At 39.9% G+C, this 21413-nt stretch overlaps 3 protein-coding genes across 26 annotated transcripts in view; 2 read left to right on the top strand and 1 right to left on the bottom strand.

Annotated features, from left to right (window-relative positions):
• LOC146480562 (matrilin-3-like) overlaps positions 1-4062 on the top strand; it is a 29034-nt gene extending 24972 nt beyond the window's left edge. For 2 of the 24 annotated variants that reach the window (XM_085109740.1, XM_085109754.1), the window contains 10 exons: positions 1-7; positions 285-314; positions 722-751; positions 1024-1053; positions 1358-1387; positions 1496-1555; positions 2498-2527; positions 2934-2963; positions 3366-3408; positions 3915-4062. The exon at positions 1-7 is cut by the window's left edge and continues 53 nt beyond it. In XM_085109740.1, the coding sequence (XP_084965866.1) occupies positions 1-7; positions 285-314; positions 722-751; positions 1024-1053; positions 1358-1387; positions 1496-1555; positions 2498-2527; positions 2934-2963; positions 3366-3381 (263 nt within the window). In that variant the 3' untranslated portion in view covers positions 3382-3408; positions 3915-4062. Of the gene's footprint in view, positions 8-284; positions 315-422; positions 463-721; positions 752-1023; positions 1054-1357; positions 1388-1495; positions 1556-2497; positions 2528-2933; positions 2964-3365; positions 3409-3887 lie in introns of those variants that run through there. The other 22 variants (XM_085109749.1, XM_085109758.1, XM_085109756.1 and 19 more) reach the window with 19 other exon arrangements.
• Positions 4063-5272: 1210 nt separating this feature from the next.
• Positions 5273-21413, bottom strand: part of LOC146480563 (uncharacterized) — a 58315-nt gene continuing 42174 nt past the window's right edge. The window contains exons 23-24 of the mRNA XM_085109739.1: positions 18000-19592; positions 5273-6599 (exon numbers count right to left, since the gene is read on the bottom strand). Of these exons, the coding sequence (XP_084965865.1) occupies positions 6226-6599; positions 18000-19592 (1967 nt within the window). The 3' untranslated portion in view covers positions 5273-6225. The remainder of the gene's footprint in view (positions 6600-17999; positions 19593-21413) is intronic.
• Positions 9952-13021, top strand: LOC146480564 (uncharacterized). Its single transcript, XM_085109360.1, has 2 exons — positions 9952-10341; positions 10571-13021. The coding sequence occupies exons 1-2, from the start codon at positions 10033-10035 to the stop codon at positions 13019-13021; spliced, it is 2760 nt and encodes a 919-aa protein (XP_084965486.1). The 5' UTR covers positions 9952-10032.

Genomic DNA, 21413 nt, shown 5'->3' on the forward strand with positions numbered 1-21413 from the left:
CGTGGAGGTATTACTATTATTACAATTATTGTAATTTGGAGGGCAACAGATTTGTGAGCTTTGAGCTTTTAAGCGCTAGCCTCGTTACATTACCTACATACTGACTGACTGACTTACTGACTGACTGACTTGTCGACTGACTGACCGAAGGACTGACCGACTGACTAAATGAATGAACGAATGAATGATGATGAATGAATGAATGAATGACTTTGTTTTGCTTTATATATTACATGCTGGGTACTCATTAAGTTTATTAAATCCATGTATTATTTCCGTTTCAGCTCATCTTCAAGTTCTACAGCTTCGACAAGGTAACAATCAATTTTAACTTGGCTAACTTGGCTTATATATTACACGTTTAAATACCAAGCTGTCTGAACAGGTTTATATTAGTATTAATCCGATCGATTTAGTTTTAGCGAGTCCACCTCAATGAATGAATGAACGAATGAATGAATGAATGAATGAATGAATGAATGAATGAATGAATGAATGAATGAATGAATGAATGAATGAATGAATGAATGAATGAATGAATGAATGAATGAATGAATGAATGATGAATGAATGAATGAATGAATGAATGAATGAATGAATGAATGAATGAATGAATGAATGAATGAATGAATGAATGAATGACTTTGTTTTGCTTTGCTTTATATATTACATGCTGGGTACTCAATGAGTTTATTAAATCCATTTATTATTTCCCTTTCAGCTCATCTTCAAGTTCTACAGCTTCGACAAGGTAACAATCAATTTTAACTTGGCTAACTTGGCTTATATGTTACACGTTGAAATACCAAGCTGTCTGAACAGGTTTATATTAGTATTAATCCGATCGATTTTCTTTTAGCGAGTCCACCTCAATGAATGAATGAATGAATGAACGAACGAACGAACGAACGAACGAACGAACGAACGAACGAATGAATGAATGACTTTGTTTTGCTTTGCTTTATATATTACATGCTGGGTACTCAATAAGTTTATTAAATCCATTTATTATTTCCCTTTCAGCTCATCTTCAAGTTCTACAGCTTCGACAAGGTAACAATCAATTTTAACTTGGCTAACTTGGCTTATATGTTACACGTTTAAATACCAAGCTGTCTGAACAGGTCTATATTAGTATTAATCCGATCGATTTTCTTTTAGCGAGTCCACCTCAATGAATGAATGAATGAATGAATGAACGAACGAACGAACGAACGAACGAACGAACTAACGAACGAACGAACGAACGAACGAACGAACGAACGAATGAATGAATGACTTTGTTTTGCTTTGCTTTATATATTACATGCTGGGTACTCAATAAGTTTATTAAATCCATTTATTATTTCCCTTTCAGCTCATCTTCAAGTTCTACAGCTTCGACAAGGTAACAATCAATTTTAACTTGGCTAACTTGGCTTATATGTTACACGTTTAAATACAAAGCTGTCTGAACAGGTTTATATTAGTATTAATCCGATCGATTTTCTTTTAGCGAGTCCACCTCAAGTTCCGTGAGTCCAAGCGTTATAATCGACATCTTCACCTCGTCGAGGTATTACTATTATTACAGTTATTGTAATTTGGAGGGCAACAGGTTTGTGAGCTTTGAGCTAGTAAGCGCTAGCCTCGTTACATTACCTACATACTGACTGAAGACTGACTAACTGAATGACTAACTGACTGACTGACTGACTGACTGACTGACTGACTGACTGACTGACTGACTGACTGACTGACTAACTGACTGACTGACTGACTAAATTACTGACTGAGTCACTCACTCACTCACTCACTCATTCACTCATTGACTGAGTGACCGAGTGAATGAATGAACGCGGAACGAACGAAAGAAGGAATGAATGAATGAATGAATGAATGAATGAATGAATGAATGAATGAATGAATGAATGAATGAATGAATGAATGAATGAATGAATGAATGAATGACCGACTGCCGACTGAATGACTGACTTTGTTTTGCTTTATATACTCGATTGCAAAAACGTTGACACCTAAAAAGCATAAACCGTGAACAATGAGACCCAACGGATTTGTGGGTAGTGTTTAAACGATAACCTCATTTCCATAATCAATAATTTACCATTTTCATTTCTTTGCAAGAAGGAATACAGTGCTGACTTAATTCTTCCGAATAATTTTCTACCAAATATTGCTTAAGTCCATTGACTCAGATTTGAACTTAAGCAAATCGCGATATCACTCAAATTGGCCCTTGTCGGCCAACTTGGACACTTTAAGGGAAGCTTTGACAGTTTCCATCATTCACCACGTGCAACCAATTTTGGTCCAGTCAACCGTCGCACGAGAATAGAATATTATGCAAATAAATTTAGTACACTTATACCCACAAAGCCATTGGGTCTCATCGTTCACGGTTTATGCTTTTTAGGTGTCAAGGTTTTTGAAATCGAGTGTATATTACATGCTGGGTACTCAATAAGTTTATTAAATCCATGCATTATTTCCCTTTCAGCTCAGCTTCAAGTTCTACAGCTTCGACAAGGTAACAATCAATTTTAACTTGGCTAACTTGGCTTGCATGTTACGCGTTTAAATACCAAGCTGGCTGAACAGGTTTATATCAGTATATATATTAATCTGATCTTGAGCAAGTCCACCTCAAGTTCCGCGAGTCCAAGCGTTAAAATCGAAATCTTCACCTAGTCGAGGTATTACTATTATTACAATTATTTTAATTTGGTGGGCAACAGCTTTGTGAGCTAATAAGTTGAGCTATTAAGCGCTAGCCCCGTTACATTACCTACATACTCACTGACTGACTCACTCACTCACTCATTCACTGACTGACTGGCTGACTGACTGACTGACTTTGTTTTGGTTTATGTATTACATGCTGGGTACTCAACAAACAACAAATTTATTGAAACCATGCGTTATTTCTCTTTCAGCTCAGCTTCAAGTTCTACAGCTTCGGCCAGGTAATAATCGATTTTCACTTGGCTAAATGAATTAGCCTTGGAAAAAGTACTTGCCACATGCCTCTTCAATTTCTTTACCGTTTTACTTGTTTATCTCAAGCTAGCTTAACAGATTCATATGTTTAACTTATTGATGCTCTCTTAGCGTGTCCACTTCAAGTTCGGTGGCACCAAACGTTACCGATAGTCGACACTGTAATAGCGTCAAGAATCATGATTGCAAATTTGATTGATTTTGGTTCATACATTACACGCTTAGTCATCAAGCCCATCAAGTTCTTAAAATAAAAGTATTTGCATTAAATGAAGTAGCTTTGAAAATTTAAGTAGAACTAATCTCTATTGGTTAATTTGAAGTTCGGTTAACAGGTCAATGTACTTAATCGATCAATTCTCTTTCAGCGTGGTGACTCGTTAATCGACATCTTCTCCTGTCTTCGGTGAGGTAATGAACAATACTTACTGTTGTTAAGTCGTACTTTGTTTAACTGTTTAACAAAATAGTCGGCAGTATTTGTTGAGTTTTTTTCCACACGGTACACATAGAATTTTACAAAAATTCATTTCATCCATCATTTTCACCTTTGGCGGATGTAAATCGTATACATCATCACGTTTTACATCTTGGTCAAAATATTGGTTAATTAAATTGATTATCGCCATCATCATTTTGAACAAATTCAAACATAAACTAGGGCCCAGTTGCTTAAACCATGATTAAGCTAAACCAGGGTTAATGTGAACTTTTATTTGATACAAGCTTAATAATATAATTAAGCTTAAATGTTCCTTTGATTTTGTTTATGTGTATCTGTTATCCATGTTGTGAAGGTCAATCAGTTCTCTGATTTGCGTGGATGGATTAGACGTGGACAACAAGGTGTACATAATCAGTCTTTCTCATTTTGTTTTCCGTGTTAACAGATTTGTAACTGATTGTTTCTATTTCAGCGTGTCCGCGCGGTCACTTTTGGTCACTTCAGTCATTATATAAGGGCGGAGAAGGATGCTATCGCTGTGGGTTTTTAGTGGTTTAATTATTTCATAATGTATAAGGTGCATAAATGAATAAATAAAGGGAAGAAACATTGGAAACCTTTATCAGTCGTACACTGACCAGAGAGAGCTAACAGTCATAAATGAACATTCCAATATTTGGGAGAAAAGAAGCTACGAGTAGCCAACACTAGTGTCGGCCAAACTACTGTGGAAGCGTAATATATGACAAACTCAGTAATAACTGACGAGATGAAGAGTTCGTTCGCTTTTTATGTTCAGAAATCAGCCTTTCCAAATACAAATAAAATACTTCCGTTATTGCTCTGCTTACGTCAAAACTCAGCCTAAGTCCATTCAGGTTGGTATCTTTCTCAAACCAATCAACAGAGTAACTCGATTCAGATTCTTTTCGCCGCGTAACAAAATACGTATTGAAGCTCCCCTTTCAATGTGCGGTCACCTACAAGGATATATTTCAGCTCACTTGCCTGTGGCCTATTTCATACTGGCATGAATTCCTTCATGTCATCTTCTTTTCCAAAGCCATTAACGGCATGCTTTGCATAAATACTAGTAATAACCAAAGATTAGGGAGTGCGTTCGATATCACCAGGCTCTCTCTCTTTTACCAAGTTGATTTCATCCTCCCCTGCAAAAATCTGCGGGGAATGCCACATACGCGTCCCAAGAAAGATCATTTCATTCAATCAACGTTGTCCCATACAAACTCGACTGCAATCTGTCTTAGGAGTGCGTTCTTATTACGTCGAACGCAATTAAACGATTCTTTACCAGATCTGAGGAACACCGGAAACTACAGTCGAACCTCCACTAACGGCCACCTCTCCACAAAGGCCAACTCTCTATAACGGCCACTTTTTTTTGTCCCGGCGGACAGTCCATACATTAGCTCTTGTTTAAACCTCTCTACAACGGCAACGGCCACTAAAGTGCGTCCCCAACTGCCAAAGTAACCTCTCGACAACGGCCAGTACAGTACTTTTTTGATAAAGCCTTTTTTTATATACTGATGCAGTAATCGACATCTGTCTTCGGAACATTACGTTTCTGTATCCATTTTAATGATATACGTATTTTTATTGTGTTCCGTTTATATGCTGCAGGAAGCATAAATTGTCTACAATAATATAGCAAATGTTGCGAACCTTGCTTGTTTCGTCTTGTTAACATTTTTTTACGAAACATTATTTACGTTTTATTGTGTATTTTATCTTTATATATTATTAAGATTGGATTACCATTATAGGCTGCAGTAAGCATGAACTTGGCACAATAAACATATTGTACTTCCCGAAAAAAAGGTGTCATACTACACCCCTACCTCCCCATAACGGCCACCTCTCTCCAACGGCCACTTTCTTCTGTCCCCAAGGTGGCCGCTGTGGAGAGGTTCAACTGTAGTAGCAGAGCTCCGCAAGCCGAAGGTGCGCGCGCGTAGCACCATGGTAAGAAAATTTGGTAACCCGTCAATGCCAGAAATTTTGGTTTTGGTTATGACGTCACGTCCGTCCGACCGTCCGCCCCTCCATTTAAGCCAATGTGAAATGGGACACCTAGCTCTACCCTGTGCTGCAACCCGCGTTTTTTAAAAAAAAACAAACGGAAATTTTGAAGAAAGCTATAAATTCATGTACTCGTTGAATATGTCGACAAACGTAGAAAGAAGAGAAAGGGAGAGAGAAAGAAAACGAAAACGCCGGCGATAAATATAAGCAAAGTTCAACGTTTTCTATACCACAGACGTCCTAAGCCGATATATGACGACGTGAAAGCGTCCACGCTATGAGAAACAATCTTTTCAACTTAACGATTTTACTATTGGAATTACCACGAACCTTAATCTAAGAGAGTTTCATCGCACAGCAACATAATTTCAACTTTACTAACCTACTCCAGGGCTAAATTTAATTTTCAAGCAATGACTTGATTTGAAGCAACGGGGTATTTTTGGGCTGATAAAGCGGGCTTTGAGCTGAAACGTAAACACCCTTTACTAAAAATCGTTTCAATCAATAACTCCTTAATTAGCATATTGTCTCCAGCCTGCCAACAAATTAAACAACTTATGATCAAGGCTAAAACATTGGGGCTATTCACAGGTCAAATTCATACTTTCTATCAATACTAACCAAGAAAGGATAGTAAAGGCCTTCTATATTTACAAAACTTATGAATCCATGCCACTTTTGAATAATCTATCATTCCATTTAATTATCATTTTAAAGCAAGTACTGAGTATCATTCAGAAGATAGTTTCGTATGTTGCTCTTGTCTGCTCATGAACGGTGACCTTGACGAGGGCTGTAGCGTTGCCTTCAGTAGGATTTTCAATGTCGGTTGACACTCCGGCATTATCACCGTCTTCCCTTTGGCTGGTCTCATTATCTTCCAGATCAATATCAGCTGCTCCACTGTCTTTGAATGCCCCGGAAATCGTCGGCTTACCAAATTTACCAGATGCCAATTGCTGCCTTAGGACATTTTTCCCAGTCATCCCAAGCATTTCGTTCTGCAAACTAGTAAGGGGCAAAATCAAGGCCAAACAACAAGACAAGGACCATTGTGGATTTTGGCGCCACTTTTTGATGAAATTATAAATGTGGGTGACGTACTGAACTGGAGACGGAAAAAGAAAATAGTATGTTGTTAAAGATTTGCAATCGGTAACCTACTCCAGCTGTCACATATTTATGATTGGGCAGATCTGTACTTAGCTTACGATCTGTACGTAGCTATGTGTGAAGTGTTTGAGAGACTACTATCTGTTTATCGGGAAGCGCCTCGCATGGGAACTTGCGTCCCGTTCGCGCTCTCCCCTTGGGAAATGATTAATTATTTTTCTTATATATGATTGTTTTCTTTGTGAAATGAAGCTTATAAACTACAACTAAATTAAACTAACTGCAGCTTTGGGTTTTGTATCATCAATGTAATTTTCAGTTATTTTACGTTAACTCCTTATGACAAGGCCTTTTTCCCGTTTTCTCTGGCCGGAGGGGTGCGGGGGAGGTCAGGCTATAAAAAGCCATGGCAATGAAACGTGGAGGATAGAAAGAACGTTCAAAGATATTTCCTTTGAGGTCCGCAACGAGAACTAATGTCACGTCCTATGACGCGGAGCATCACAACAGTGACAATAATACCTCTATGCAAGACCTCTTTTTTAACCCTATCTTGACCATGGGGAGGGGTGGGGGGGGGGGATTCTGCTCGCGGCAACTTTGAACCACAATAACCTTTTTAATATTTGATTAAACGACCTGAAACTTCAAGACTTTTTCAAAAATTTATGTGGGTAAATTGGATGTGGTCGGTTAGTGTTGATTGACTTGTTTTTCTCAGAAAATAGAAAATACTTTTTTCAAATGAAGAAACATCACTTTTTGTCCCATAGCTTTTATGTTTTCAGCTCACATGAATTAAATATTCCTTTATTGGTTTTGACTACTTCTCGTTTAATTTCGGCGTTTTCTAACGTTTTGGGAAAATCCAGAAATCCAAGGTGGCGGATCCAAGATGGTTTCGGCTTTTCGCAATCATGATCTAAATACCACGTCATATGACGTCATTATTTCGGACTCAAAGGAAACATCTTTAGGCGTACTGTCTTTCCCCCAAGTCTTACTGTCATAGCTTTTATACTTGCGAAAATATGGCGGGGGGAGGCGGAATCTTCCCTTGTCCCAGAATAAGAAGAAGAAGAAGAAGAAGAAGAAGAAGAAGAAGAAGAAGAAGAAGAAGAAGAAGAAGAAGAAGAAGAAGAAGAAGAAGAAGAAGAAGAAGAAGAAGAAGAAGAAGAAGAAGAAGAAGAAGAAGATCGTTTCCCAAAATTTCTGTTCCCCCTGAGTTTTCGGGCAAAATATCTCGGTGCAATGTGTTTAATCTGCTTCCAGCAGTGTATTTGGACAGAGGTGATGGTAAACATTACGTTTAGAATGCTTCTGGTTTCCGTTGAGTTTGCTCGCTGATTTTAAAAGCATTAATTTCATAGATATCCTCGGAACTCTTAGGACGAAGAAAGGGGTCCAAAACAGTCCCCTGTTAGTTAAAAGTTCACTTTCTTTAACTCTCAGAACACCGCAAAATCCGTAAAATCCGCCGTATTTTAGAAAAAAAAATGAAGATATTAGCAGGTCAACTGCAACTTCAAACTTTAAAACTTGAACGGTACTAATTGCGACTCATTTGACTGTGAAAGCCAATGTCGAATCACAGAAAAAAAACTAACTGCATATGAAATTCATATTCCCGTTAAATCCGTCATTCCCGTTAAATGACAGAAGAATACATTATTAAGAATAATTAAGAATACATTATTAAAATAATATATATAACATATATATTTTCTTAATAGATACTTACAGTAAAAAAGAGAAGTAATATAATAATATATTAAGGATATTTACAGTTAAAATGAGAAGTATATGATTAGATATTCATATTCCCGTTAAATCCGTGAAATCCGTCATTCCCGTTTCATGACAGAAGTTTGAATTGGTTGAAACTTGCAGTTTTAGTAAACTGACGAGGCGTTATACATTAGCACAAGCACAACCTCCCTCAGTGGACGGAAATGATGGATTTTACGGATTTGACGGGGATATGAATATCTTGAAGAATGTTGTGTTTTTCTTATGTTTAAGATTTGATCAGTTCACGGGGAATGTGATGTTTCAACTCAGATGAACTTCTACTACAGTAACGGGAATGACGGAAATTACGGATTTAACGGGCATGCGAATCGAATCTTGACTGTAAACTTTCTTACGACTAGCAACCTATCATTTCTTAATTGGCTTTAAACTTGCCATATCAACAGCACCCAGCAAGTCTCTTGATAACGAGTTGTAAAAATTTTACACCAGCGAGACCAGAACACTTGCTCATGACTTGATCTCTAGCGCAAATGGATACAAAACATGCAAACTCAAAAAACAACATCAATCTGGGAAAAGTCGGCAAACGCGAGTGACGGAAAATACAGATTCAACGGAAATATCAATTGCATCGTTTTTCCACGTTAAATAAAGTTCAGTCAGATTCAGTATCTTGGCCGTTAATTTCCTTCGACTAGCAAACGGGAGTGATGGAAATTACGGATTTAACGGGCATATGAATTGCATCTTGATTTCTTACGACTAGCAGCCTATCCTTTTTAATTCGCCTTAAGTTTGCCGTATCAACACTACCCAGTAGGTCTCTTTTAAATGAGTTGCGAGGTCAAAATACGTGTTCATTATTTAATCCCTAGCGCACATGGATACTAAACATGCGAACACAAGAAACATCATCAACCTGGGAAAAGTCGGCAACATTGATTATTTTTTTCTTCAGGTTGAATCATTAACACTTTCTGTCAACTCATTGTCCACCGAGAATTTGATGCGAAAGTGCGAGATAAGATTGCGAAACATTAGATACAAGTGTTCCGAAGTCAAATTAACATCAACGTCGGTCCTCTTGTTCTCCGCAGAAAAGATCAAAAGAAAATACGGAAGAAAGCTGTGAATAGGCGAAACAGCGAGACAGAAATTATCACGACGCGTCTTTGAATCATTTTCAATATTGTTCTCGATTCTTTGGGTCCTAATGAAGCTGAAATATATCAAAGGATCCTTGTAAACACAATCAGCGTTTAGGACAAAAGTGCAACTCTCTTGAGGGGAAAACTACAACACAAGATTATCGAGGACAATTCATCAAATTTATTCATATCAGGTTTTCAAGGCTAAGATCACTATTTAAAGAGATATTTGAATTCATTTCTTTCTCTAAATCTTCCGAAGATGCGTCGGGCGAAAGCACCATGCAAGCAGTTGAACAGCGAGGCTATACGAGGAGCAACCTTATGCTACATGAGTCCTGTTCTGGCTGGACAGTGTAGTGTTATAAGTGCTAAATGTGTGTGGAACGTAAAAGAAAAAGACCTTGGACGATCATGGAACTTGATTTGCAAAAAGAGGGATATTTGCGACAAAGCGATTGCAGGTTTGTTTGCTTGAGAGAATTATTTAAGATTATTCTTGATCAATGTTACACGGTTGTGAAAATGTTTTGTTTCCTTTCAACAGCTATACCAAACACAGCGTTTTTCGTTAGTGCAATATCGACGCACGAAAAGAAGAAGGGAAGTATAAATGAAGAGAGCGAGGATAGTGAAGAAGACCAAGAACCCAGTCCAATACCCAACATGTTTTCTCAACAATGGCTCGATGGAGATCCGACTGTGATTAATAAATCGTTGTGGCCTGCGATAACGTACTGGTTGGCACTGACCACACCTAACGGCGCCCCCGCCAATCCACTGGTAGTCCATCGAGCACTGCTGGAGTGTGGAATGGGTGTAACGGCAAAACAGGTAATACCAATTTTTAAGATTTCAAGATCTAAGTTGATCGATGGTGTTATTTTTACCGCGATTTAAAAACCCATTTTCCCAGGAAATGGTACATCAAAGTCTTAATGATAAGAAAGTACATACAACTCAAGCAGTTGCATGGCCAAGACACGTTTGTCTTTTAGTACACACTTCCCACTAGAAATTTGTTTGTCCGTGTATGATATTCAGGTTTATAGTTTTGTTACAGGTTCAGTTTCAAGATGGACAAGAATGCACTGCCATTAAGGAACTTTACAACCTCCTGAAAGACCACAAAAACCCATATATGCAAGACATCGTAATAGCTTCCTATCAGCACAGTTATCGAGAGGAAATGTCAAATCTGCTTGGAATTGACCAAATGGTCTCACAAGAGCTGGAAGAATGTGGCACCGAAAAGGTTGTGCGCGTAACATTAATAAACCCAAGTTTCCAACCATCCTTGGAGAATGCTCTGGCCAGGATGATCGAGGCAAAGTTGCATATCGAAAAGTTCGGTTTCAGCGTGTCCAACGCAGGTGCGCCAGCCTTTGCATCTGACGAGAAACATCTGTCTGACAAGCTGACGATCCTCGTCAACGACATAACCATCGCCATGGAAAAGCTTGAATACGCAAGTTATCGAGGCAAAGTTTATAAGAAGAATCCGAGATCAAGATACACTTATTCGTACAAATGTGAGGCAAGAGCGTTTATTAACAGTCTCGCCACCAATGAGCAGTTCAAGTCTAGACTGATACGAGATATGAGGAAAGTTATCGACCTGCTTGCCGATCCAAACTGTGAACTCTTCCAGCCTCTGGTAATCGATTATGACCTAATAGAAGTCAACAATGGTTTTTGCTGGTCTGTAAAAAATCGTGCGTTTGTTGAAAACCCCATCGAAGTGCGGCAAATAGGAAAGCTGTCGCCTAGATGCTTTTGTGCATACGATCCCGCAACAGAAGCTGACCCGAAGTATTTTCGTGAAATCTTGGAGAACAGCTTGTCTGCAAGTGAAGTGGCAATGTTTTGTGAAGACTTCTTGAGACTTTTGAACTACAATGCGAAGAAGCACAAGAACAAAGTACCTTGTCTTGTAGGAGCTGCAAACAGTGGAAAAACGAGCCTGTTCTTCCCCATCCAAGGACTTGTGCACCACGGAAACATTGCAACGGTCACGAGGCAACGCGCATTTAACAAAGCCATGATTACCCCATTTACAGAAGTGATATTCATAGATGAAGCAGATGAGAATGTACTGGACATCTCCGACTGGAAGATCCTCACGCAGGGTGGCTACACTGCTCATGATATCAAATACCAAACAGCAAAAGCATTCATAAACAGATATCCGATGCTGGTGACGGCACAGCGTAACCTGGACATTGGTCCCACTCACCAGCCAGCCATGGACAGACGCCTCCGCACATATCATTTCAAGAGCCTTCCAGATCCCAAAAAGAAGGCAGCAGCTTGGCTGAGAAAGCATGCGATGGAATGCGTGGTGTGGGCTGCCAAAAAAGCAAACGATCGTGAAGGCGACACCGACAATGAAGAGGACGACACGGACAGCGATGAAGAAGGCACCTTGCAAGGCACAGAAGGCACTTTGAAGGTGGAGGAGAAGGAGGCCATCAGGTCACTGTCACTTTCAAGTCCTCTGGTGCAGGAGACTGCAGTTCCCAACACGAGTGACGAGGAAACTCTCGGAGATAGCATGGAAGAGGCTGACTCAGCGAATGACGAACTTGCTCCTATAAAAGAGTCGCTAGCAAGGTCGCATCCAGATAGTCTTAGATACCGGCAGCTAAAACACATGCTTCGCGAGGAGGAGAGAAAGCGATTTGAGTCACGTGACCGTGCCAAGAAACAACACCAAGCAAGAAAGGCTGCCTTGAGAGAGAAGGGGGTCAGCACTCAGAGTGCCGAGTTACTCTCAACAAATCCCGACTCAGCCATGCCGAGCGCAATCCAAAGGGAACTACAGAGGCACCAGGATGACCTAAGAGTACGCCAGGAGCAGGAACGACGCGAGACAGCACACAAAGCATTTGAAGGCCAATGGCTACGCAGTACAGAGAAAGAGCTACACGACTGCGTCGAGTCCATCTCAACCTGCCTCGATCCCACCATTCGAAAGTCGTTGACGGCATATCGCGAAGTCCTTGAAGACAAGTTGAGGAACCATCACCGCAACCTTGGTACACTTGGTTCCAGCGAAGCCTTGCAAGAAAGGAAACGCGTCTGTGTGTCTCTCGGTCTCCTCCAGAACAGACATCAACATCTAGTGAAGACTGTCCACGAGGCCTTGCCAACCGCACAGGAGCTTGGCGAGTCGTCGGCCTCCAAGGGAAGCCAAGAAGTTGCTTGTGCACAAGAAGGCACTGGTGGCCGTAGAGGTGATGAAGGGGTGGTGGTGGAAGACGATGACGAAGAGGACCTACAGATGTTTATCACTCCAGCACCCAGCTGGCAGACAAGCCACACGGAGTTCGAGAGGACACGGAAGGAAGCCACCAGTGGTAGAAAGAGGCCACGATCACAAAGAGCGCAGTCAAAGAGATCGAAAAGCGGTCTGGCAATGCCATTACAAGGTACTTTTCCAGCCAGCAACAGCAAGCTGACGAGTGACATTCATTTTCTTTATTTCAATTTTGGGCATGTTGACTGCGAATGATTCCAGTCGGTTAATTGACAGTGAATAAAATGGCAGCAGTAATGTATGAAATGTTTGGTCTGTATTTCCATGCCAAAGGATCACCTGTAGTGGAACCTCGATTTAACGATTTGCAAAGGGCCTAGGAAAATCGGTTGGTTCTATCGGGGGTTTGTTTGAAGTGAAGTGAAGACTTTGTGATAAGGAGGTTCGTTAAATCGATGTTCCACTGTAGCAGATATGCTAAACGAACGCGTCGCGGCATTTAACAAAGCGTTAAGTTTAGGCGCGTCGCCCCTAAGAAAAGTTTTTAAGTCCAGCCCTTTTCTTCAGAGAGTCCGCAGTTCTTCCCCTTTGAAACTTGAACTCAGGATCCCTCAGAATAGCAGTCCACTGTCCAAACCCGTGATTAGTTATCCCTTCCTTTAGAAAATAGTCCTCTTCTGTTGTGAATTTCAAAACATGACGAATGTTCCGCTGAGAGCGCAAGATTCGTTTAGGCGGGGCGTCATTTTGCACTGGTTCAACAGAAGGCAGGGCGTTGGAAGTTGAATCGCCGAGTCTTGCGTTGACGTCCTCGTCCACTTCTGACCCCTTAGCGCCTTGAAGTTTCTGTAGGCACTCATGACCCTTCAAAGCAACTTCGCGGGATCGTTGCTTTTGATAGTGAACTTTAGCAACGGCAGAGCTGTGTTTTTGGTCTTCCGACAAAATCCTCTGCTCTTCGCTAGTGAGCTGATTGAGGCTCTGCGTTTCAACAATTTGGCGATAACGCGTGGGATGGATGTACTGTCCAATTGCATCAAACACCAGTTTGCTCATGATCTCGCCCAATTTACCGTGCTGGCCTCCATTTCTGTTGACGAGAACGAAATCACACTTGGGTTTAAGCAAAGGTCTAACGTACGAGATGTAACCATTGAGCGCTTGCATGTTAGCATCGGAAAGAATCAAAGAATCAAATCCATACTTTCCAGCAGTCTTGAACGTTTTCTGATCAATGAATCCACCCTTTTCCTTAGCTGTATCAATCATGTCCACCGTCAAATATTGATAAGTCATAGGACGTGACCCCTTTACTTTGATGAACAGATACATGGCTACGAATTTCGTGGCAAATGTCAAGTCCGAGGGGTTAACTTGAGCTGGACTCGATTTGCAAATCTTCACGGTATTTTCGTAGCGCGGCAGATGGAATTTCACGACCTCCAACAGCTCCTCCATTGTTGCCCAGTGGCCTCTTGCTTCCAGTGTTTCAATGTCTAAATCTTGTGTCCACTGCAATCGCATCATCTTTGCAACTGTCTTTCGCGCTCTTTTGAGGTACAACTCTGTTGCAGAGAACTTTTGAAAGACTGCCTCTGATGCGCCATGAAGTTTTCTGAAGTCGATCATTTCAGAAATAGCGCCTATGTAGCCTAAACGCCCACCATGGCCGAGCTTGCATTCGTCTTGTAAGTAGTTGATAAACTTGAACAACAAATTTGGAGAACATAAACTAAAGTCCACCACGTCAAAAGTCAACTCTTCCTCGTCTTCACAACAAAATCTAAGAAACTTGAGGCATCTTGTAACTATTTGTTGCGCTGCGCGATCCTTCTTGTATCCGCCACCACTTCCAGTCAACCATTTCGTGAATACCTCGGCAATGTCACACGATAATGAAAACGAAGGAAGCAACTTTACGGCATGCTTTGGGCTCTCGGTTGTTTGATCTTGAATTGGTTTCACCATTGGAACATTTCGCGAATCCGTGATTTCTTTCGAACTGGGCTTTTCATCAAAATAAAAGAACCAACTGTGCTTGTTATAAACATGTTTTCTGCACCCTTTTTGACTTTGAAATCCATCATGGTCGCACTCTTGTATTGGGCAGTGATACAAGCTGTCGGTTTCATCTTTTTCCAAGTGAAGCCGTTTCGGTTTGGGCGACGCTCCATCGATATCCGACCAATCGACTTTATACTTCTTGCTCATTTTGCCTTTTAAGCGCATCTAGTCAACACGATCTCCTTTAAATGTGAACCATAACCGAGGAGCCGATGACGAGCAAAGGAACTGCATATATGTTTGTATTTGCCAAAGCATGCCCTTACTTGCCCGCCCTCATTACTATTGTGCAAAATTCATGACAGTGACATGCCACCAAACTCGCCCAAGCAGGTCTGAGCGCGCCTTATCGTTTGCCTCATTCCCAAAGGCCACCTTAATTTGGAAACAAAATGGGAATGCGTAGAAAAATGGTCCAAAATCTGTTCTGAAACGACCAACTTGGGAACAATATGTTCTATTCACAGAGAGGAACTCGAAACAAAACAGTCCTAAATGACCAATTCGGGAACAATGTGTTCCATCAACAGAAAGGAACTCGGAACAAAACAGTCCTTAATGACCAATTTGGGAACAATGTGTTCCATCAACAGATAGGAACTCGAAACAAAACAGTCCTTATTTATCAATTTGGGAACAATGTGTTCCATCAACAGATAGGAACTCGGAACAAAACAGTCCTTATTTATCAATTTGGGAACAATGTGTTCCATGCACAGATAGGAACTCGGAACAAAACAGTCCTAATTTATCAATTTGAGAACAATATGTTCCATTTACAGTTGGGAACTCGGAACAAAACAGTCCTTATTTATCAATTTCGGAACAATGTGTTCCATCAATAGATAGGAACTCGGAACAAAACAGTTCTTATTTATCAATTTGGGAACGAAGTGTTCCATTTACAGATAGGAACTCGGAACAAAACAGTCCTAAATGACCAATTTGGGAACAATGTGTTCCATCAATAGAAAGGAACTCGGAACAAAACAGTCCTAAATGACCAATTTGGGAACAATGTGTTCCATTTACAGATAGGAACCCCGGAACAAAACAGTCCTTATTTGTCAATTTCGGAACAATATGTTCCATGCACAGATAGGAACTCGGAACAAAACAGTCCTAATTTATCAATTTGAGAACAATATGTTCCATTTAGAATTGGGAACTCGGAACGAAATATTCCTCTTTTACACTTAAGTGAACGTTTTGTTCCTACCTTGTAAAACATCTGGTCCTCTTATAGTCAATAGGAACACAAAAACGAGGAACAGTCCATACTAGAGGAACGTTCCTTTTGGAATATAGGAACAGCCAACGAAACTTAAAATCAGCGAAAAAAAGAGTCAAAGACTATAGAAAAAATCCAAAAAGCGTAAGTCAAGCGCTTCGGCGAAATGAAAACGGTCTTTAAAATTTGGTGAAGTCTCATTCAATCGAAGGCAGCAAAATGCGCCAGGATCAAATTTTGGGAAATGTAGAAGAAGAAGAAGAAGAAGAAGAAGAAGAAGAAGAAGAAGAAGAAGAAGAAAAGCCCAATATAGATAGGGTTAAATTACATTGTAGATCAACTGACTGATGTTTTGGCCACTGGTACACCCGAGACTTAAATATTTATTTTCTGTTTTCTAATATGGGATGGAAGGAGGGAGGTTACATAGAAAGGGCGTTTATCACAGAATCTGACCTCCAAACGGGACGCTCAATGGGGCTTTTGCCGCATATTGTGTTTCGGGAGCCACTTAATAAGCCGACGTCGCGTATGCGTCGGCGCTTCTATTAACATTCATTTTTCCCTTTTTCTCTAAATTCTCAAGTTTATTTTGAAAATCGGAAATTGCATTCAAATATACTAAATATTAGAGATGATTATCGTCAATTTTCTTTTTTCAAATTTCTTGCGCGCCGCCATTTTGGATTTTTTGACGTCAAACGGTTGGCGCTATTGTCATTAAGCAGAAGTTCTTTTGTGTGAAACTATTGAGCTACTGTATTACGTCATGAAATCCAACATGGCGCCGCCCGAAAAGTTTAAAAGCGAAAATCGGCAATAATTAAATCCTGTTTTGTTCGGTACGGAAATATTATTTCCATGTTTTCGAACGAAATTTGAAATTAGGTTATATTTTCAACAATTTAACGACAATTAATTTTAAAAGTGGAGGTTTTCTTTAATAAACGGCACATCATAAACAGCTTTATAGCGAATACAAGCCGTAAAGACAGAGCATTTTGCCGTTTCAATCGTCACCTGTTCACCTTGTAGAACCGTAGATAGTACATTTTTGTTTTTGGTGTTACGCCACAAATTCAGGCTCGCCGGTGCTTGTTAAAAACAAGTTCATTAACTTTGCTTCCAAACAGATTGCTCATCAGTAGATGGCGCATCATAAAGAGTTTTGTAGGAAATTTAACCTTAAATACGGAGTAGAGGCCGAGTAGAATTTGAAAAGATTTTTTTAAAATCTTTTTATAAACTTTTCGCGCATCCTACGGTAAGCAGACTTATATAAATGATATCAAAAGAGGAATTGTGGAGCTCCGCTTTTAGGCTTGGCTAAATATATTAGTTTTTAGTGGATGGAATTCTAAAACGCACTGCAAGCAGCCAAAGAGTTGAGGATGCATTCGTGACCAAACAACTCTCAGAGATTCCATTTTGTGATCTTCAAACGATGCGATAACATTTTATCACAATAGAAAGAACATCGTCCATTAAAGCTACAATTCTTTATTTTATACTCTAGGCTGCAAGAAGGAAAGTGCTGTGCTGTGTTGTGAACAGTTGGGCAAATACGCACACATTACTCTCACCGCTGGATCACAAGGACTTGAGAATTGAATTGACGTAAATTAGTTCGGTGACAAAACTGTAAATACATAATTAATATTCCAAAGCATCCGAAATTTTCGAGTTTATTTATTTACTTTCGATATTCTACCTTGCCTGCTTTTCAATTGTAACGGCGAAACATTGATTTCTTTAATTGAGCTGAACTCCAAATGTTGTCATCGAATTTAATATGACTTATTTTCGTCTCAAGCTACCAATCAAAAGATAAACCCACTTTAATAGCCTTTTTGCGGAAATAATTACTACCTGTACGTTAGTTTTTTAATTATTGAAAAGAAAAAAATACACGAACATTAAAAATTCCATTTGGCTCACCTACGAGAAGACCAATGACTAAAGAGTTAGCTCCAAACACCAATGCCTCAAAGACGATGTGATCCATATATTTGTCAATTTGAGAAGGCATATTTTCTTTTGGAATTCTGCTGACAGCTCCTAACACCAAGTTAACGAAGGTGACCGTAAGAGATGAGAGCATTAACTCGTTTTCGAACGGATCCACCATTGGTTTCTTATGGGCGAAGAACACTGTGTAGATACCTGATATGATACAGGCTAGACCAATGTAAGATCTGCTTTCGCTTTCCACAAGGATCAACCCAGATGTTAAAACGACCTTTCGAAATGTTTCTATCAGTTCCCAGTACCACGAGCAATCGTTGTAATTCTCATAAATAAATCTCAGTCCAGCGAATATCTCCGAGTTGTGAGCGTTGTTGACGGAATCATTTTCAACTCTGTTGTGAGCTCTTCGTTGCTTATAAATGAACACCAGAGATGCGGTCGGTAGTAAGATAATATAAAGAATTGCACAATATGCAACGATGACTCTTTGGTTAAATACACCCTCGCATTCAATAGTATAGTCAGCCTTGAGGAACTCGTGGCAATTTTTTTCTGCTTCGTCATAACAAATTCTGTGGCAGGCAAGGGGAAGAACGCTTACTGTCTTTGAGCACGTGGACAGGTATGTTATGAAAAGGAAGAAAAACAAGTTTCGGTAAATCAACTCTTTCGTGTGCGACATTTTCTTCAATTTCTTTTCTTGGCTCCAAGGTTTCCTTGATAAAATGAACTTGGTAAAACCATAACAAGCAAACGCCACGACTATGGCAAAAACATTTATTGCAAGCGTGACATATAAGCTTGCAAATGCATCATACGTATCGCGCTTTAACTCTGGAAAGACGCACTGCACAGGAGCGATCTGAAGAAGGTTCAGCTGTAGCATCTCGGAGTACTTTCCAACATAGACAAGAGAGTCCGGCCATTTAATGTAAGAGAAGGCTTCTAGAATTCCAGAGGTTACTTGATAGAAGCCAATTATAATTTTTAACCTCCCAAGAATTATGTCCACTGAGGAACGTACTTTGATGTCTTTGCTTTTCTTTCTGCTTGTCCAAACCACGACAAGAAAAACTGTTAGAGATACTACCGTTATGATAGAGAGCTGTACGACCGTCCATGTCTTGGTTGGACACTTCTCGCATCTTTTTAGCCATTTGTAATGTCTAGCACTGCACACTTCGCATAATGGACCTTCATAACCAACGTCACAAGTTGAATGTAAACCTCCCAGACACGAAACTTGTCTGGGACATTTATACAGTCGGGGAAGTTTGTGTTGGTAGGAAATGAGGACATAATCAGGCGATGAATGACTGATGTGTAGTTTCGGACTGAACGAAGCATTTTCAAGAATTCTTGTAAAATTATTGTAAAGTTCTTTGTGTGTTGGACTCTCCTCTGGCCACTTCCACCAATAACCTTTTTTCAAAGTAGCGTAGTCATTCGTACATTCCAGTCCATCTGTGACACATCGTTTGCATCGTTTGAAGAGATGATAACGGTGGAATCCATCTAAACATTTACAGGCACGAAATTCTGCAAATGTACTAGTATTTGTGCCTGCACAGTCAAAAAAGAACATTTGCCAAGATTAAACATGTCACTCCGCTACAAAAATCTCGTACATAGTAAAACTTGGGAGGGTTACTGCAGTTGAGCTTCGAGTAATAATACCGTCTTCGTTTGGCCTAACAGAAGTTTAGAAATTTCTTATTAGTTAATATACTTACACGCTCTTTAATCGACGGCAGACACGTGATCGCCAAAGGTGGAGAGCCCGAAGAGCCCTTTTACAAGTCTGTTTGAATTCTTCAATATGGTAAGTAATATTGATAGAGAACGAACTTTATTGATATAAAGTCTGTGAACAGAATCATTAGAATTTGGTCGTTTGACGGCAATCCATAAAGAAGTGAAGAGCTGTTCAAAACCATCGCAGTACTAAACTATGCTCGGGCTAGCGATCAAACGGGTCACAAAAATCTACGATCATCGCCAGTTTTCGTTGGGAAGGTTATAAGACAAGCGTGGTGTAGCAATTTTTATTAGTTTTGTTTGTCTACGCATTTGTTTGTCGTTTCCTCCCAAAAAACCATCATGAGACCTTGTTACGCGTCTGTTGAAATATTATGCGCAAAACACAAGGGGGCATTAGGTTGCCTGGAGGGAGATGATTGTCGCCGAAGCTCTCCGAGCATGGCACGAGGTATCAAGGGGACAAAAGAGACAATATAGGAAACTGAATACCACGTCGCTGACTCACTTGGGGTGGGGTTACGGAAACGGAAGTCAAGTTCGGCATTTACCGCACACTGAGCCTTTACTAATTCAAGTTGAAAACAACAGCTGATCATTAACTGATAACATGGTCCAATGAAGGACCGAGACTCGAGTCTTGCTTAAGAAAGAAATTAAACATTTGCAATAAGAAATCATCGTAGCATCCTTGAGAATTACGGGACTGTATCAGGAGCCATTAATGGGCTCCTGACTGTATCAAATTGTTTTACATTGAAATTTCATTTAAATTCGAGTAGCGCCACGAAACCGTTGAGGTACATTCTCGTTCGAAGAGCACAGATTATTTAACAAGGCACCATACAACAACTGCAAGAAGCCGTAGCTCTGAACCCATAAAGGCTAAAACGGCTTTGCCAACTGACGTGGTTCAAAACTAATTCAGGAGATGGTTTGTTTGTGAACTTCTAAAGGAAATTTGCCTTACCGTTTAAACGGGGAATCTTATGATTTGTCCACTGGTGCAAACGTGAAAAGGGAAAGATATATCTAAAGCTAAGACTGTCACGTTCCAGAGCAGTTTTTACTTAAGAGCCTCAAGAGCATTTAACACACTTCCAGACTTCTTGAGGGACAATACAAAATCTATAGACGTATTTAAAACTAATTTGAGGGCATACTACCTAGATTTGACTTTAAATGTGTACGATCCCGCAGTACCTCAAACTTTCAAAAGTGTCTGCATAAAATGTCATCAAAGCAGATCATTACCTGTATTATTAGTTAAAAGGTGTTGTTAAATAGTTGTCAATACTTAATTGATATGCTGTAATTTCATTTATGCAAGGAGTCTCGTGATTGGAACTTATCGTTCTGTGAGCTCTCTCCTGTCAGAGGTTTCTTCCTGATCTTTTTTTTTTCTCCTCTGGCGAAGTTTATAAATAAATAAAAATAAACGTTTCATTGTGAAATAGTAGGGAAGCGTAGAGCGTATAGAACTGCATGTTTTTTATTTCATTATTTGAAGATTTTTTGATGCGATCCACCCTTTAAGTATTGACATATCGACGTAACCTCTTACTGTCTAACATTTCTTTTCTGTGTTTTAATTCTTCTGTCGTTGTTGAGAATTCAACAAGGTAC

This window comes from Pavona decussata, unplaced genomic scaffold, assembly GCF_977016875.1.
Source record: "Pavona decussata unplaced genomic scaffold, jaPavDecu1.1 SCAFFOLD_53, whole genome shotgun sequence".
Lineage (NCBI taxonomy): Eukaryota > Metazoa > Cnidaria > Anthozoa > Scleractinia > Agariciidae > Pavona > Pavona decussata.